The sequence below is a fragment of the Camellia sinensis genome, chromosome 12, assembly GCF_055761805.1.
Source record: "Camellia sinensis isolate YWXY chromosome 12, ASM5576180v1, whole genome shotgun sequence".
Classification (NCBI taxonomy): domain Eukaryota; kingdom Viridiplantae; phylum Streptophyta; class Magnoliopsida; order Ericales; family Theaceae; genus Camellia; species Camellia sinensis.
The window spans coordinates 121,411,224-121,430,763 of record NC_138972.1 but is presented as its reverse complement, the minus strand read 5'-3'; the positions used below and the strand labels follow the sequence as shown (position 1 = coordinate 121,430,763).

Genomic DNA, 19,540 nt, shown 5'->3' with positions numbered 1-19,540 from the left:
TACCCCACATTACTTGCCATTCAATGGAAAGAAAATATGTATTGAACATTTTTTACATCTCAAAAAGAAGATAATCACACATGACAGTGCCAGATTAATGACATAGGTGAGCTCACAAATTGCCCAACATATTTATTACTTCAATTCTTGTATAGTTTTCTACAATTCCCTCAAAAACCAAAACAAATAGATAATTCTAACCAATCCCAAAAGAGAACATGCTAAAAATTTAAAGAAGGTCGAGATTATGAACACTACACCGAAGGTCCAACAAATTTATGGCCTAGATTATGGAGGCCTAACCATTTAGATGAACTATCTTAAATGGGTTTGGTTCTTAGTCAAATCAGGGTTGAGAAGGCAGAATTTAAACAATTAATCCAACAGAAAAGAGTCATAGACAACTCAAAATGCAAGGTGAGGGGGGAAGAAAGAAAAGAAAGGAAAAGTAGCCCTAAACTAAAAGGTATATATCTCATGGACCTATTTTAGTAATCTCTCAACTGATTATAGCACAAACACTTCTTTTGTTTAATAAATTATTTGAATTAATAGTAATCTATGTTCCTAGTATGGTGCATCAATCATGATTCCAAAGCTTAACGGCTAAAGCATGTTCTTCATTCCATGGTGGCGGATTCTTCCTTAACCTGGTATACAAAACATTAGCATCTGCTGATAACTGATGATAATAATCTCTGATATAATTAAGACTTCCTAAGAATCTTTGTAATTGAGTTTTATCCTTAATTTCATCAGGAAATTTCGAGGCAAACTCAATACTTCTGTTAATAGGAATAATGCTTCCATTGGAGATATTATGTCCTAAATATCTAACTGTTGTTTGGAACAATTGCATTTTTGGTGCTGAAATAACTAGTAGTCTTTTGGAAATATCGGGTAGGAACTATACCTTCCTGAATACAGTTCATATCTGCACCACTATCAACTAAAGCGATAGCATCTTTGATCCAAAAGTCTGGTTGTATCATAAATGAAACTTTAATATACCATTTCTGGAAAGTGACTTGATTAACAAGCAATAAATACTGGGTTGAAGATTCTGTTTGTTCTTCAGATTTTACTTCTTCAGTTTCTGATTTCTTTGATTTAAGCTGGCTATGTAGATATTTAATATCTTTAATAGTAGCTGCACTGGCTGTTTGTAAATGTTTGACTTCTGTTTTTAAAATATTTATTTCCATTTTTAAATCCTGAATTGTTGTGGGTTGTTCTACAGAGGTAGAATTGAGATTTTGGATTCTTTTAAACACATCTTGAAGATTGTAAGAGTGTACTGGTATTAGAGGTTGCTCTTGAACTGTTTGTTGGTGTTCATAACACATTTTCAGATATTTAATCTTTACTTCTGGATCCTGGATCTGATCTGCTACTGCTAGCATATCTTTTTGTGTATCAGTTAAGACATTAATACTGCTAGGTTCACCTAAATGTAAACCATTCATTTCAACTATTGATTTCCAATAATTGATTTCTGACAATTGATCCTGGTTGTTTGAACAAGGACAGGTAGATTCATCTTGTTCAGGGTCACTACTGGAGGGTGAAAATAATTCATTAATTTCATCTTCGGAAGGAGACTCGTTTTCGGTTGATTCTTCCTCTATTGTTTGAAGAAGTTGCTGTTTAATATCTGGGTCAAGATTTAACTCATTAATCTTGGATTTGACTTTAGATTTGCATCGGTTCGCATAATGACCAATTTGGCCACACTTATAACATTTAATATCTGATTTAGATTTCTTTTTACCTTTTCTTGTATATGAAGCTTTGTTGGAATCAAACTTCTTATTAGGTTTCTGTTGATATGTCTTATATGACTTTTTTCGGATGGGTTTAGACTGTTTCTTATGCGAAACCTTTCTAGGTTTAGTAGGATATTTAATACCTGGTTCATAAGCAAACTGTTCGCAGAATTCTCCTAATTCTTTTCGTCCTGTTAAATTCTGTTGCTTCATTTGATAGTGAAGTTTAAGGTCATTACATAAGGATAGACCTTCGTCGGTAACAATGGAACAAAGTTGTCCATATGTATACTGTTCATAGGGAATAGACATCCGGTTCTTCAGTCTTAAGGAGAATATCCTTAGCTGAGGGATTACTGGTTTGTCCACGAGAAAGGGACGGAAATTCTGTTGGATCATAGCGAGGGTTGTGACCCCTGCCACGACCACGACCTCAATGGCCCCTACTGGTCATTCCTCTTCAGGAGTGGATTTCTGCAAATATTCACGGGTCAAGAAATCAGGCAAAGAATTAGATTCGCCTTTGATATATTCAATATCAAAATCAAAATTAGATAAAAAAAACTTTGCCATGTTAAAAATATCTGTTTGGAGGCAAGATTTTTCACATCCTTTTTAAAAATTTGTTTTGCAGCAGAGCAATCAACTCTGATGAGAAAATGCTGGTTTAATAGATCATCCTGAAATTTAATAACACATTTGACAATGGCTAAACATTCCTGTTTAATTGTTGGATAATTTAAAGCTGCTTTATCCCAATGACCAGAATGGAATCGTAATAATTCCTCTTTCTTAGTATTAGGATTAAACTGTTTTAATATCCCACCAAATCCTGTATTAGAAGCATCAGTTTCAACAATCTTTTTCCAATTAGGGTTTGGTAACTGTAAGCAAGGTAACTGTTGGACTTTAGCTTTAATACGCTTAACGGCTAAAGTATGTTCTTCATTCCATGGTGGCGGATTCTTCCTTAACCTGGTATACAAAACATTAGCATCTGCTGATAACTGATGATAATAATCTCTGATATAATTAAGACTTCCTAAGAATCTTTGTAATTGAGTTTTATCCTTAATTTCATCGGGAAATTTCGAGGCAAACTCAATACTTCTGTTAATAGGAATAATACTTCCATTGGAGATATTATGTCCTAAATATCTAACTGTTGTTTGGAACAATTGCATTTTTGGTGCTGAAATAACTAGTCCATTTCTGATGATGACATTGTTAAAAATATTAAGATGTTTGAGATGCTGGTCAATTGATGAAGAGAATATTAAAACATCATCAATATATGATAAAGCAAATTCTGTATAAGGAGTGAAAATATCGTTCATGATATGTTGAAATTCGGATGGAGCATTTTTAAGGCCAAAGGGCATTACATTCCATTCATAATGTCCAAAGGGTACTGTAAATGCTGTTTTATAATGATCCTGTTCTGCTATTTGGATTTGCCAATATCCTGATTTAAGATCAAATTTCGAAAATATGATAGCATCCTGTAATCGATCTAAAAGATCTTTTTTGTTTGGAATCGGGTACCTAATCCATTTAAGTACTTCATTTAACAGTTTATAATTAATAACAAGGCGTGGAACACCTCTTTCAATTTCTGCATTTTTATTAACATAAAAAGCGGTACAACTCCAAGGAGATTGGCTAGGTCGGATGAGTTTCTTAGAAAGAAGATTTTGGATTTCTGTTTTACATAATTCCATATATTCTTTTTTCATTTGACTAGGGCGAGCTCGAGTTGGAATATGTTTTTCATTAAAATTTGGTTCATATGGTAATGTAACTGTATGTTTTTTACGTTCCCAAAAAGCATTTGGAACATCATTACAGACTTCTGTTTGAAATTCTTTTTCAGTTAATTTGATTTTCTGTTGTAAAGAAGGCTATTGTAACCTTTGTTCGGTTGTCAAAAATTGAACTTCTTTTTGCAAAAAGTTTATCTGTTTTTCTTTAAAAGTTACTAAATCACGAATTTGATCTAATTCTTTTGCGTATGGTTCTGTTATGGATTTAAAAATAACTGATCTTCCCTGTATTTGGGAGTAAATACCTGTTTGGTCAATTTTCTGTATGGGCATAAGAAGGCACAAAAAAGGAGTACCTAGAATGATGTTTTGTGCAAGATTTTTTACTAATACAAAAGATGTAGGTAGGCAAGAATCTTGATTACAAATATAGGCTTCTGGAATCTTATACCTGATCTGGAGTGAATTTCCACTAGCGCTGGTTAGACTTTGAGTAGTCTTTTGGAAATATCGGGTAGGAACTGTACCTTTCTGAATACAGTTCATAGCTGCACCACTATCAACTAAAGCGATAGCATCTTTGATCCAAAAGTCTGGCTGTATCATAAATGAAACTTTAATATACCATTTCTGGAAAGTGACTTGATTAACAAGCAATAAATACTGGGTTGAAGATTCTGTTTGTTCTTCAGATTTTACTTCTTCAGTTTCTGATTTCTTTGATTTAAGCTGGCTATGTAGATATTTAATATCTTTAATAGTAGCTGCACTGGCTGTTTGTAAATGTTTGACTTCTGTTTTTAAAATATTTATTTCCATTTTTAAATCCTGAATTGTTGTGGGTTGTTCTACAGAGGTAGAATTGAGATTTTGGATTCTTTTAAACACATCTTGAAGATTGTAAGAGTGTACTGGTATTAGAGGTTGCTCTTGAACTGTTTGTTGGTGTTCATAACACATTTTCAGATATTTAATCTTTACTTCTGGATCCTGGATCTGATCTGCTACTGCTAGCATATCTTTTTGTGCATCAGTTAAGACATTAATACTGCTAGGTTCACCTAAATGTAAACCATTCATTTCAACTATTGATTTCCAATAATTGATTTCTGACAATTGATCCTGGTTGTTTGAACAAGGGCAGGTAGATTCATCTTGTTCAGGGTCACTACTGGAGGGTGAAAATAATTCATTAATTTCATCTTCGGAAGGAGACTCGTTTTCGGTTGATTCTTCCTCTATTGTTTGAAGAAGTTGCTGTTTAATATCTGGGTCAAGATTTAACTCATTAATCTTGGATTTGACTTTAGATTTGCATCGGTTCGCATAATGACCAATTTGGCCACACTTATAACATTTAATATCTGATTTAGATTTCTTTTGTCAAACAATGGGTAATCAGTTAACTCGAATTGAAGAAGCTATCAATACTTTCTGAGATAGGAATTTAGCTCCGCCAACCGTAGGACCTTCTACAATCCATCCAGTATCCATTAAGCCACCATTAGAGGTAACCAATTTTAAACTAAAAGCCTCTAATATAGAATTTATGGACACTCTATTACAAAAAATGAAAACATTAAATGTTAGACCAGAACTCCATGAACCCTCTGGTTCAATTCAGATGCTTAGAGCGGATCTTACATCTGAACAAGAAGAGGATTTATCACTTGAACAAATTCAAGAGATACAATTCAATTTCCAGGAACCCACATCTGTCGCCAAACTTCATTCCTATAATTCTTCTCGACCAGCTATGTTACCACCAACCAGAAATTATTATGCATGACCAACTCCTCCTGATGTACTCTATGAAGAGACGTATATCAATGATCAGGGATCCTACCATGGTAAAACCATCTATGAATGGAATATAGATGGCGAATCCGAATATGGTATTTACAAGAAATTACATCAGATGATGATGTACGCCACTGTTTGCCGTCAATACAGTAATAGCGACCATGCAATTGTTAAATTCATTATTAATGGATTTACCGGCCAGCTCAAAGGATGGTGGGATAACATTCTCACTCCTCTCCAGCATAATGAAATTCTTACTTCTGTTAAAGTTAAGCTTGATCCAGCCACTCAACAACCTGTTCAACAAGAGGATGCCGTTTATACTCTTATCCAAACCATTATTCTTCATTTTGTTGGTACCAGTACTAGTTCCTCCGACCGTAGTCGTGAACTCTTACAGAATTTACGCTGTCCATCTTTGACCCATTTTAAATGGTACAAAGACGTTTTTCTCATCAAGGTCACTCAACGCCCTGATGCTAACAATAGCCATTGGAAGGCTAAATTCATTGATGGCCTTCCTACCCTTTTTGCCCAACGTGTTAGGAAAAAACTTCGGGACCGCCATGACCGGATGTCTATTCCCTATGAACAGTATACATATGGACAACTTTGTTCCATTGTTACCGACGAAGGTCTATCCTTATGTAATGACCTTAAACTTCACTATCAAATGAAGCAACAGAATTTAACAGGACGAAAAGAATTAGGAGAATTCTGCGAACAGTTTGCTTATGAACCAGGTATTAAATATCCTACTAAACCTAGAAAGGTTTCGCATAAGAAACAGTCTAAACCCATCCGAAAAAAGTCATATAAGAGCCATTTTGATGTGTCTCAGATCCACCTCTCGTGCTCGTGAGATCTGATCCAATGGAGTGGAGCATCCCACAGGTGGACATGTCCTTGTTGATCCCTGATCATCAATGAGCATTCTTAGTTTCTATTGTTGCAAAGTACAAAAACAACTAGATAATGAAGAATAAGCATGCAAGTATTCTGATCCACTTACTGATTTTCTGAAATTCAACATGGTTGGACTTGTTATGTGATTCATTAATATCCAAATCCTGTTTTATTTAATAGAGTTCCAAATGATCAACAAAAATATATTTGAAGTTGTATGCATTAATAAATCCAAAGAAAATTTTAAATATCACCATGGCATCAATGTCCAAGACTTTCTTGACTTCCATTAGCTTTTTCTCAGTCAGATCAGAATGGATCACACTTTGGCCTGTGACATTTAACGGCAAAAAGTTTAAGAGGGAAATTTTATTCTGCCAAATTATGCCAGAAACTAGGGAAAAAAAAATTAGTTTGAGCGAACACACCTAGCCTCCGGTTGCTTTCGGCATCAAGAAACCCATCACGGGTCATTTTATCAATTAGCTTGCGTGCTGTAGTCTTGTTGGCTTCTCCTTCAAGCTTGTCCTGAAGCTTTGTAGCAGTAATGTAGTTCATTGGAAGAGCATGATACAAAGCCTGTGATTGGAATTTTCATAATAATAAGTACACCATGCTCAGCTAACATCACACCAGTATCTATTGATTGGTAAACCATGCTCAGCAATCATCATGACATGTTTTTATTAGAATAGAAACTGCCTATATAAATAAATCAACTAGTTTAGAGTCCTATTTCCTTGTTCCAAGGATAATTAATACGACTCACCTTCATGTACATGTGATCTTCGCCCATACCCTGCTGAGCTTTCTTCCCATCTGGGACATCCATTTCTTCTTTTACAGCATTGAATTTATAGGCTGATTCCTAAGATTGTGGTTTTGTTACAAAAATAAAAAGCACTATGAGCCAGCAGTAACAAGAATATACGAAATTCAGACTGGCAATGAAAAGAATTAAACAACATTTTGCTTGTTAATGGTATAACTGTCGGTTCCACTTTTAGATAGAATACCTTCCTTAACTAGCTTGTCCATAATTTCTGAAAAAGAATAAAAAAAAAAATTTAATTATTCCATAGCTTAATTGTGCAGGATGAGGATGCCTTCTTTTATGGGCTTCAACATGGATCAGATCCTCCATTTACCTTCTATCAAAACCTGCAACCATCAAGTTTCATACCAATATTAAGAAACTGTAAGATTCAAAAGAAATTGTAAATAGTTAATTTAAAGAGCACTAGTCTTTAACACCACCAATTGAAGTATAGGAAAATTTCTTTACCATTGAGATGTCAGGGAAATTTGAGATAACATTAGTGAGCTCAATAGTGGCAAGGTGATAACAACCGATCCAGTCCTTTACCCGGCCTAATTGGTGTTCATCTTCCACTGGGTCTTCAGTATCATCTGCCAATTGAATATTGTATAGTGGATTATGATATGCCCTGAACTTGTTCTAATACAATCAGCATGCTATGTCGTTTAACTGAAATCACCTTCATCAACCAAGCCATTATCATCACAATTCTGTTGCTTATCTATCTAAAGAACTAATGTCATTCACATTTCAAACTTCAGAGACTACTGGAAACACCTAATATGTAAACAAGCTGAAACAGCCGAGCACAAAGACATGTAATTACCTATTGGCGCGACTATGTATTCGTTATCTTGCGAATGGCTAACCTGAAGTGGGTTACAAATTGACAAGTAGTTAACTAAACACTTGTGCTATATGGTAAATCAAGCTTTCAGCAGTTAATGAAGCTCATGGAGAACAAACAGCAATGTAATGTTAACACAGTACCTCACTGTCAGATTCAGAATGCTCATCCCTTTCTACAGAATCAGCTCCCAAGCTCACATCATCGTCTTGAATGTCATCATTTTCATCCTCACAAGGATCAAGCACACTCTTAACCTGCATAATTTCCAAATACAAAACTCAAAATTTGAACAAGGGATCCAAGTGTCTCACTGTTCCTGCAATCTTACACCTTTACCTTGACAGCTAATACAAAATGTTTGCTGTTGGCATTCCCAACCTCCATTTTCAGAGGATTTTTAGTCCATGGGTTATGAGCTTCTTGTTCTGTGCAGCTTCTGAAGAATGGAGGCTCGTAATCCACAGGCTGCAAGATCAATAAGTCAGTGATCATGCTTTTCATGGTCAAATATGAACAAACAAAAATAAGGATTTTTAGATGCATTATTGGACAGACTAGTGACAAGCCAGAACACCCCAAACTCTGTAAGATTCAGATGATGCTTTATCTTTGTTAGCATTTCCCACTCCAGCAGTTTTGCAGTTTGAAAATTACATAATTCTAACTGCATGGACATGTATAAGTTGATATTATCATTGGACTACTATCATACAAACAAAACACACAAGTAAGAAATGTATGCAACTTGTATAGAGATAATAGTGCTTGTGAGTTGCATTATTTAGTTCCTCAGACTTTTCAGTGTGTATCAGATTTTGTTTGACTATTCTATGCAAAAAACATTTCAAGAAAAAGATCTATGGAACTGAAAGTCTAAGGGAACACCAATTAGCAAGATGAAGTACAAAAGAAGCTAATTAAAGTTAGGGCATACCGTAACATCGTCATAGTAGAAGAGTTTCATCAAAATAGTCCGCTGAAACAATAATCAAATATCTTAAAGTCAAAAGCATTGCATTTAACATAAGCCACACCATGTCATTCCCTTTAACAAATTGAAAAGTGCATCCAACCGGTAAAATCCTAAAGCTATCTCTCAACTCAGTCACTGGAAGTGTTACCTCTTCTGGCATTCTATCCAAAGTTCTCATCAATTGAACGAGTGTACGGACCATTTTGCAAGCAGAACTCCTGGATTGTTAATTTGTATCACAAACGAGGATATACATGGAAGTTCAAAATCTCGCCAACAAAAGATTGAGTTGTCTGGCTTAAGTACCTGATCTGATTGGGAGTAACTTCAGTCAAGGAGTTGCACTTAAATGTTCCTCCCTGCTTGTTTCCAGTGCGATTGATCTTCATTGAAACCTCTTGGCTTTCAAAATTAGAGTAACTGAAAGCAACTGCAGCAGAAGAATTATAAATTTATTTACTATTCTAATAATGCACCGAAGGAAATCTACAGATACTAAAAGATTGGCACAGGCATTGCCATATAGCAGAGTCATTAACGTTACTTATGCATATTTTCCTGGCAATCATTGATAGTTCCAAGGAAAATGCGATTCTTAAAATCTTACATGCATATTCCTCAATCATTGAACCTTCCACTCCTTCACAAACACAGAACAACAGTGTCCGTAGGTATTTCTTCCGCAATGCATCATAAACACCTACCAAAATTAAGAAACACAAACAGATTAAGAAGAGTGTAAGAACATTTGAGTGTACAAAAGCTATCAGATCAGCAAAATCTACATGCCTTTCTCCATCCAATCAATCAGTCTGCGAGACTCTGCATCCATTGGTGTAAGCTTCTTGATCTTCATCTCTGTTCAAAATTTCATGATTGTTCAAATATATTCACCAACGAGACCTTAAATTTCATAGAAAACTTGAAGTAAATCTGGTGATAACAAGCTCACCTAAGGCAGGAACAGACTTATCATTGAAATATTTCTCAGGAAAAAGGCCTTTGATGTAACTAATGTTAAAAATGGCAATGCGCAGCAGATTCCTCGTCTGTCTCAGACAACACCATTAAAGAACATGAGATCAACACTGAATAAATTAACAACATCAATAAAGTTTTTGAACATCCATTTTGAAACATTAACAGGAATACGGTATAGGTTTTGAACTCCAGGAATACTGTAAGCTTCAGGTACAAATTAACAGTCAACGGTTGTTCATCATATCCTCTTTCTTCACTAAAAATCAATGTACTAAAATCAACAACGCAACTTCAGTTTATCACTTAATTTTATGAACGATCTCCCTAATCTCCAATAAACAACCAAATCATATTTTCAAGACATTATAATTTCTCTCTAAATGTGAAAAATTAAAGTATTTCAGATCCAAACTCTCTGCAACATAGCTAGCATTTGCAATACGGAAAAATTGTTCAATTAATTACAGCAGAAAACAACATTTAGTTTCGATCTGCCATGCATTAACCGATGCAATCATCTGAGCATAACAAAACTAAAATTCAAGTAGAAATCCAAATTTCAATTAACAATGAAGAAAAACAGATTAAACAAATCTACATATATTGTAAAATTCAATGTATAAAGAGAGAAATACAGAGAGAATAAATGTATCTATTGATGTATTGAATAAAGAGGTACACTCTCCGTTATATAGGAGAGAACATTACAAACATCATCATGCCAAAAGTGTATCCACTAACTGAAAGTAAATGCACTAATCTAAAGCCTAAAGCACTAACATAAAATATACATAAAATATATTAACAAATATAAAAGTGAAAGTGTGTGGTAGTGGGTTGACAGCTACAAATGCACTATGATGGATATTGTATGTTAACAGCCCCCCGCAAACTCAAGGAGGGTAGGCATAAACCAACTTGAGTTTGGAGAGAGTAACAAAACAAGAAAATAAACTGACAAATAAAAGTGGATAGGAGACACTGTATGGTCGTGTCAGACCGTTGGTGAAGACACTATATGGTCATGTCGAACCGTTGTAGAAGCTAACCGGAATCAATATCGGAATAGTTTACGGGGTCATGCCGGACCGTTGTAGGAGCTATTCGGAATCAATGTCGGGACAGTTTACGAGGTCATGCCGGACCGATGTAGAAGCTAACCGGAATCAATGTCGGGACAGTTTATTGGGTCATGTCGGACCAATGTAGAAGCTAACCAGAATCAATGTCGGGACAGTTTATGGGTCGGACCGATGTAGCAGACACTGTGTGGCCGTGTCAGACCGTGGGAGCCCAAAAGATATATAGATATATATATCGCACCCTCAAAAGTCGTGCCTAATCTATCAAAAGACGTGCCCAACAGAAATCTTCGAGCGGCGAGCCATCAAAAGGGGCGCCGGACACGCGGCGATGCACGTGACCGACAGAGTGTCGTGTCGTCCTCTTCGTCATTGTCTATATAAACCAAAGTGAAGCCTGAGGCTTGGAAGCATAACAAATCAGTTGAAACCTGTTCGTTCTCGAAGAGCTTTTCTCTAAGAGCTGCAAACCCTGAAACACTCTGTAACCCATAACATGGCCTCTTCTTCCCGTGGTCTGCTCACTCTCTTTCTAGACCTCAACGAGGCCACAAGAGAGATAACCGGTGCGGTTGCCCTTGAACCTCAACCAAGCGCCCCTGGGTTTGCTCCATTGACCTTTCCTATGCGGTCTGTGGAGCAAATAATGGCAGCGTAATCAGATATTGAGGCCAATCAGTATACATTGAAGTCATGTGTGGAGACGATGACTGCAGTCACAAACTTGTCGCACCGGCTTCAGAGTAGGACAAATGAGGTGCAGCAGTTAAACGCCCAACTGGCTCTGCTCCAGCGTATGTATAAGGATGCGCGAGCAAAGATATGTGTGCTAAAGGCGGAAAATAAGGAGCTGAAGCGGAAGGCCACCATTATGTTCCGATTCGGAGGTCCGCCATATGCTGCGGGGGAGGAGCAAGGGGGAGTGAACGGGCTCGGCTGCGTGGGAAACACGGAGGCAGTGCTGTCAAGGGACGCCCAAGACCGAGGTAAGAGGAAGAGAGTAGTGGAAGAGGCAAAAAAGTAAGGCCGATGTTTGGGATGGGATTTTTTTTTTTTTGTTTTTTTTTTCGGTTGTGGTGTAAAATTGTGATCGGGGTTGATCCCGGCATGAAGAAATGACAAGTTTGTGGAATGAAAACCGAGTTGGTTGTGAATGGATTTTTTGTTTTTTTTTTTGTTTTTGAGAATAAAATCAACCATCATTCAGTAATGCAGTTGCTAAAGAGAAATATTAAAAGAGAGTGGTGGAAAGAAAAATTTAAAAGAAATGATGGGAAAGAAAAATAAATGTGGATATTTAAAAGAGTGTAAAAATAGTTTGGAGAAAATAAATAAAAATAATTGATTTTAAAATCAAACGTGATAGGAGGAGAGAGAGGGAACAAGCCCATGTGATAAAGTGGAGAGAGAGCTGGGTATGCATATGAGCATGTTTTGTGCTGGTGGAGATTAGTTTAAAAATAAAAAAGGGGTATGGGTGAGGGGTCTGCTAAAATAACATGCCCGTGATTTGGAAATGGAAGATCAACGTTCTCCAAGACCAAGCCAACAAAGCAAGAGGGCACATTTACCTGAGGCTTGCAAAGGGAACGGCGTAAATTTGAGAAGCAACCGTCGCAAACAATTGTAAGAGGAGCATAAGCTTTAAGTTCTTGACCAGTCTTGGTTTTGTATTGAACCCCTTTAATAGTTCCATTTTCTTCAAGTAAGGATGTTACAGTTCCTTGCTTTAATTGTACATTTGAAAGGGTAGCAGCTTTTTTTCTCTCATCCTCTGTATGAACCGCCCATTGTGGAAGCTTCTCCCAGCCACATCCGAATGAAACTTTCCAAGGGATAAGACAATCTAGTATTTCTCCCATCTTTGAAAAGAGCATATCCGAGCACCCTCTAGGCATCAATTTCCTGCACACAATCCTCGAGGACCAATTCAATTAGCTTTAGGTGTCCTCCTAACTGTAAGAGTTCACCAACAATTCTGTCGAGCTCTGTCAAATCTCTTTCGATTACATGAACTCACTGTCCATCCTTGCCGAGGGTGTGAGCGAGGGCAGCACCGGCGACCCCGGCACCGACTATGATGACGTCAGTATCGAGTCCTCCATCGGGTGGGGGCTGGCCATTGATGGAGCTCCGAACGCAATCATTTCGGATCTCATCAAAAGCATGGTGGTGGTGGTCGGGTCTGTTGTCGGGCTTCACGGTGGCGTTGCGGCTGCGCAAAATGTAGAGAAGAAGAAACCCTAGGAGAGATGCAAAGAAAGTCCCCACGATTTAATTGTCGACCATTGACGAGCCACATGGCCACCCCATCGAGCTTTCCGCACCCACCTGGTAAGCCATGGGTTGAACCATCATACTAAGCAGAGGTGGGTTGAACCATCAGGTGGATCGGTGCACAGGTGGTGGCTGAGAAGATGAAGCAGAGCCGTGGTCAGTGAGAAGGGAAATAGAGCTGTCTATAGAGAGAGAAATTAGAAAATTTGGATTTGTCCGGCGGACGGCCAAGGCGAGGCTGCCGCCCGCCGGTGAAGCGGAATTACTAAGTTCTTAACCTTGCTCTGATACCATGTAAAATTCAATGTATAAAGAGAGAAATACAGAGAGAATAAATGTATCTATTGATGTATTGAATAAAGAGGTACACTCTCCGTTATATAGGAGAGAACATTACAAACATCATCATGCCAAAAGTGTATCCACTAACTGAAAGTAAATGCACTAATCTAAAGCCTAAAGCACTAACATAAAATATACATAAAATATATTATCAAATATAAAAGTGAAAGTGTGTGGTAGTGGGTTGACAGCTACAAATGCACTATGATGGATATTGTATGTTAACATATATAAGCTAATATGATTATCAGGAGATGAATAAACTACTAAATCATCATTGTAAAACACTATAATTTCTCTCTAAATCTAGAAAATTAAAGCATTTCAGGTCCAGACTCTGTGGAATATAGCATTTGAATACAGAAAAGTTCACCGATCAATTACCATAGAAAACAACATTTATTCGCGATCTGCAATCTATTAACCAATAGAATGATCTGAACGTGAGAAAACTAAAATTCAAAGTAGAAGTCTGAAATTCGATCAAATAACAATGAAGAAAAACAGTTAAAACAAATCTATATCTATAATAATACGATTATTATCAGGAGATGAACATCAAAATCTGAACTATACCAGAAGAAGCGAGTCCTGCTCGGTGATCTCCGATTCCTTCACTTTCTGTGCAACAACCTGAACGATTGAGAGAATTACAGTGAGTTCAGATGATAAGAAACAAATGATCGAAATAGAGAGATGAAGAAGGCGCGAAGAGATGAAATGCAAATGAATGATTCGAAGAGAATTGTGTTCTCACCATGTTTACGGATTTCACAGAGAAACTGAGAGAGAGAGAGAGAGAGAGAGAGAGAGAGAGAGAGCAATTCAGAGCACTTGATTTTGAAAATTTTGAAATTGAAGCGAAAAAACGAGGGAAACTAGCGGGAGTAGAAGACGTTGAGCTATATACAGTCGCATGAAATTTAACCATGGTTATAAGGGACCTAGCTGTGGTTAGATTGAGCCATGCAAATCGCGTTAGGTCCTTGGGGAAAGTTGGTGCGTAAATATTGGAGTGGTTAGGATTGTTAAACCAGTCCAGTGGCTTGATCTAGATTTGTGTTATGCTTGTTAAAAGTTTGTTGGAAATTAATTTGTTAAATAAATAGGTTAAATTTAAATATAATTTTAAATTTGTTAATTTTGCAAGTCAAGCTTAAAAAAATATATTCGAGATTGGCTTATTACATAAATAAATTAAGTTTGATCATAATTTTAAACTGATTAAGTTGTCAAATTAAATTTTAACAATTTACTACTTGATTTGACTCATTTTTAACCATATGTAACAGTAATATATCACTATCTAATGTGTATTATTAATTTGTACTAGAGATCATAAAATTATTCGTTAATGAAAAATAAGAGTTATCTACTTAATTTTTTTTATAATATTTTATTGATGAATGACACTACATAAAATGATCCTTACTATTATACTCAAATTTTTTTCATAGTTAACAAGTTGCATTTGCTTGCAGAGTAGGGTTACTTCAGTCTTTAAAAACATAAGATGACGCATGCCATCAATTTTCTCAGTATTTCTATAGACATGTTTTCTATAACTTTTCCTTTATTTTTCAATAATCAATTTATTCAAACCTTTTCTACCTCAAAAGATGTATGGAGAAATTACACAAAATACTTTCACACTGATTTTTAAAAAAATAAAAATAAAATAGGGGGTGTTTGGTTTAGTTTGGTTTTGGGAGATAAATTTTCAAAAAAAATCTTGGAGAAAGAATTTAGATTTTTTTTGATTTGTTTGGTTATATATTTTGAAAATAGTTTTAGAGTGTGAGAGTTTGGGATGATTTGAAATTTTGTTGTAGTTAAGTAGATGTGTGTGAGAAAAAAAATGATTGAGAAAGAGAAATGAGAAAGAAAAAGTGATTGATTGATTTGTAAGAGATAAAAAGTGATTTTGAAATTTTTTTTTTCAAAATCATTAAACCAATTAAAATTTTAAAAAATTTTCTCCAAAATTTATTTCACAAAAACAGACCAAACAAGGCCAAAAGTTTTTCATAAGTTCCACCAATCAATCTTGGTGTCGTTTAGGAAGTGGGTTGGTTTTTTGGTTTTTTTGACTATTTTAACCTGGGGCTAAAAAACTTGGTTTGAGAAGGATTTTTTGATTTTTTGACTTTTTGGTGAGGTGTCTTCATGTTAAATGATCGAACTGTCCTTGAAGTGATTTTTACATGTTAACTCCTTGCCTTACATCCTCCACGTTTGCGTCATTGTACCGGAATTTTTTATTTTTTTTTTGGTTTGGATTAGACGTATTTTTATGGTTCCTTTTTTTTAAAAAAAAAATTATGTTTGTCATTTTTTTTTTGTATACATTAATTTGTTCTTTTTTTTTAATTTACGTTTTTGTCTTTTTTAATTTTATTGGTATACATTAATTGGTTTTTATTTTTCAAAAATGGATTTTCATGTGTTTTATTTATTTTTAAATTACGTGACAAATGCTAATTTCTGTTGGCAAAAATATTAATTCATGCTGGCAAAAATAAAATTAATTTATGGTACAATCCCAAAAAAATGAATTTGGCAAAAAATTCATTCCTGTTTCAGTGTTGTTCCTTACTGTTGACAGAGTTAATTTTTCAATCCCAACATAATTCATTCCTGTTCAGTGTTGTTCCTTCATCAATTTCGCAACATAGAAATAGAAATTATACCAATTTCAAAAAAAAAAAAAAAATTCAACCTCAGCCCATCAAAATTTGTGAAAGGGTTATCGAAGCTCAGTTTTTTTTACAAAAAAAATATATAAAAAATAAATAAATAATAATTTACATAACCTGAATATGCAAAAATTGACCATTCGAACAAAAGAGATATCAGATCTTCAGTTTCAAAAAAAAAAAAAAAAAAAAAGGAAAAACAAAGCATGATCCTAAGCACAATACAACCAAAACATTTGTTGAAGTTATATGCCGAAAATCAGAATTTGTCGTTTAAAAAAAGAAAAAAGGTTTTTGCCGTAATTCATGATAGATTAGTGGGTTTGTGTGCGTGGTGAGGCGATGAGACATGTGTATCAGAGTGGGATCGGGCAGATTGGTAATTTCAACGTGCCATGGTTTCAACATTTTCACATGAAACTTATTTTGGACGGTAGTGGCTAAATTAGTCTTTTTTGGACGGTAGTGGCTAATTTAGCCCAAAATAGTCTTCCCAAACGACACCTTTATATATTTTAGTGTGGTGAAAGGTAAGGCGGCCCAACGCTCCTGGAGCCTTTGCGTGAAATCTCAAATGATTATTTTTATAAATAATATAATTTTTTTAAAAATATTTGTTTTTGAAAAATTCCTTTGCATAACTTTTGCAGTTAGTTATAATAGCATTTACCATGATGGTCACTACAAGAAAATACACAATTGGCGACCACTTTTGCCGACTAAAAATATTTTGGTTGCCAAAAGTTGTGGAATTGGTGACCAAAAATTATGTTAGTCGGTAAAAGTACAATATTTAGCTACTAAATTTTTTTAGTCGGGGTATATTAATTTTTGGCGACTAAAAAAAAATTATTCGCTAAAAATCTCACAATTGGCGACTAAAAAAATATTTTTGTTGCTGTATATATAGTTTTGGCAACTAAAATAATTTAGTTGCTGAAAGAAAAATAAAAATTTATTTTTTATCTTTCGCGACCAAAAGTTTGGTCGGCAAAACTTTAATTTCAGCGACTAAATAATATTTTGGTCGCTGTATATATAGTTTTGGCAACTAAAATATTTTCGTCGCTGAAAGAAAAATAAAAAATTATTTTTTATCTTTCGCGACCAAAAGTTTGGTCGGCAAAACTTTAATTTCAATGACCAAAAATTATTTTGGTCGCGGTATATATAGTTTTGGCAACTAAAATATTTTAGTAGCTGAAAAAAAAATAAAAAATTATTTTTTATCTTTCGCGACCAAAAGCATGGTCGGCAAAACCTTAATTTCAGCGACTAAAAATTATTTTGGTCGCGGTATATATAGTTTTGGCAACTAAAATATTTTCGTCGCTAAATTTTTTATCTTTCGCGACCAAAAGTTTGGTCGGCAAAACTTTAATTTCAGCAACTAAAAATTATTTTGGTCGCGGTATATATAGTTTTGGCAACTAAAATATTTTCGTAGCTGAAAGAAAAATAAAAAATTATTTTTTATCTTTTGCGACCAAAAGTTTGGTCGGCAAAACCTTAATTTCAGCGACTAAAAATTAGTTTGGTCGCGGTATATATAGTTTTGGCAACTAAAATATTTTAGTCGCTGAAAGAAAAATAAAAAATTATTTTTTATATTTCGCAACCAAAAGTTTGGTCGGCAAAACCTTAATTTCAGCGACTAAAAATTATTTTGGTCGCGATATATATAGTTTTGGCAACTAAAATATTGTAGTCGCTGAAAGAAAAATAAAAAATTATTTTTTATCTTTCGCGACCAAAAGTTTGGCCGGCAAAACTTTAATTTCAATGACTAAAAATTATTTTGGTCGCGGTATATATAGTTTTGGCAACTAAAATATTTTAGTCGCTGAGAGAAAAATAAAAAATTATTTTTTATCTTTCATGACCAAAAGTTTGGTCGGCAAAACCTTAATTTCAGCGACTAAAAATTATTTTGGTCGCGGTATATATAGTTTTGGCAACTAAAATATTTTTGTCGCTAAAAGAAAAATAAAAAATTATTTTTTATCTTTCGCGACCAAAAGTTTGGTCGGCAAAACTTTAATTTCAGTGACTAAAAATTATTTTGGTCGCGGTATATATAGTTTTGGCAACTAAAATATTTTCGTCGCTGAAAAAAAAATAAAAATTTACTTTCACTCATCACTCTTTCTCTCTCTTTCTATCTATCTGTCTCTCTTTTTCTCTGTGTCTCTATCTCTGTCTCTCTTCTCTTTCTCTCTCTCACTCATCACTCTTCTCTGTCTGTCTTTCTTCTCTTTCTCTCTCTCACTCATCACTCTTCTCTATCTCTCTCTGTGTCTCTCGCTCATCTCTCTTTTCTCTATCTCTCTCACTCTCGTTTCTCTTTGTCTCTCCTATTTATCTCTCTCGCTCATCTCTCCTTGTATCTCTCTCGTTTATCTTTTTCGCTCTTTTTTCTCTCTCTCTCTCTCTCTCTCTCTCTCTCTTTGTCTGTCTCTTTTCACCTATTTTCTTATCTTCCTCTCTCTATTCTCTTTCTCTCTCTTACTCATCACTTTTCTCTCTCTATCTGTTTGTCTATCTGTCTGTCTCTCTCTCTTTGTCTCTCACTCATTTATCTCTTCTTTCATTTCTCTATCTCTCTCTGTCTCTTTCGTTCATCTCTGTTGTCTCTATCTCTTTTGCTCATCTCTCTTCTCTCGCTCTCTCTCATCTCTCTTTTCTCTCTGTCTCTATTGTTCATCTCTCTCTTATTTCTATCTCTCTCTCTCTGTCTCTCTCGTTCATCTCTCTTCTTTCTATGTCTCTCTCACTCATCTCTCTTATCTCTATCTCTCACTCTGTCTATCTCGTTCATCTCTCTTCTATCTCTGTCTTTTTTTCTGACTCTCACTCTCTATCTCTTTCTCTCTTTGTCTCTCTCTCTCTCTGTCTCTTTTCTTTTTCTCTGTCTCACTCACCACTCTTCTCTATCTGTCTGTCTTTGTCTCTTTTTCTCTTTGTCTTTCGCTCATCTCTCTTCGCTCTATCTCTCTCATCTTTTTTCTTTCTCTATCTCTCTCATTCATCTATCTTCTCTCTATCTCACTCTCTGTCTTTCCTACTCATCTTTCTTCTCTCTTTACCTCTTTCTTTTTCTATGTATTTCTCTCGATCATCTCTTTTCGCTCTCTTTCTCTCTCTTTGTTTATCTCTTATTCATCTCTTATTTCTCTCTATCTCTTTCTCTTTCCTACTCTGTCTCTGCCTCTGTCTTTGTCTCTGTCTCTCTCTTTCTCTCTCTCTCTATCTCTCTTCTCTCTCTATCTCTTTCGTTCATC

The 19,540-nt window shown here is 35.2% G+C and overlaps 1 protein-coding gene and 1 pseudogene across 2 annotated transcripts; both read right to left on the bottom strand.

Annotated features, from left to right (window-relative positions):
* Positions 1-6,123: 6,123 nt before the first annotated feature.
* Positions 6,124-14,426, bottom strand: LOC145803841 (meiosis-specific protein ASY1-like). The gene is made up of 20 exons (XM_082897214.1): positions 14,321-14,426; positions 14,140-14,196; positions 9,834-9,930; positions 9,671-9,739; positions 9,489-9,581; positions 9,188-9,311; positions 9,030-9,099; positions 8,843-8,884; positions 8,245-8,373; positions 8,049-8,162; positions 7,885-7,927; positions 7,738-7,779; positions 7,524-7,648; positions 7,387-7,399; positions 7,205-7,281; positions 7,008-7,106; positions 6,667-6,817; positions 6,493-6,569; positions 6,345-6,402; positions 6,124-6,248 (listed from the first exon to the last, which is right to left on the bottom strand). The coding sequence occupies exons 1-20, from the start codon at positions 14,321-14,323 to the stop codon at positions 6,124-6,126; spliced, it is 1,608 nt and encodes a 535-aa protein (XP_082753340.1). The 5' UTR covers positions 14,324-14,426.
* Positions 11,852-13,233, bottom strand: LOC145804264 (squalene epoxidase 3 pseudogene; annotated as a pseudogene). Its single transcript, XR_014345893.1, has one exon. The product of XR_014345893.1 is annotated as a squalene epoxidase 3 pseudogene (transcript).
* Positions 14,427-19,540: the final 5,114 nt, after the last annotated feature.

Coding starts and splice junctions, on each gene's coding strand:
- LOC145803841 (XM_082897214.1), bottom strand. Junction 9,582..9,670: donor GATTGATTGGATGGAGAAAG/GCATGTAGATTT, acceptor TAATTTTGGTAG/GTGTTTATGATGCATTGCGG. Junction 7,780..7,884: donor ATACATAGTCGCGCCAATAG/GTAATTACATGT, acceptor TTCTTTAGATAG/ATAAGCAACAGAATTGTGAT.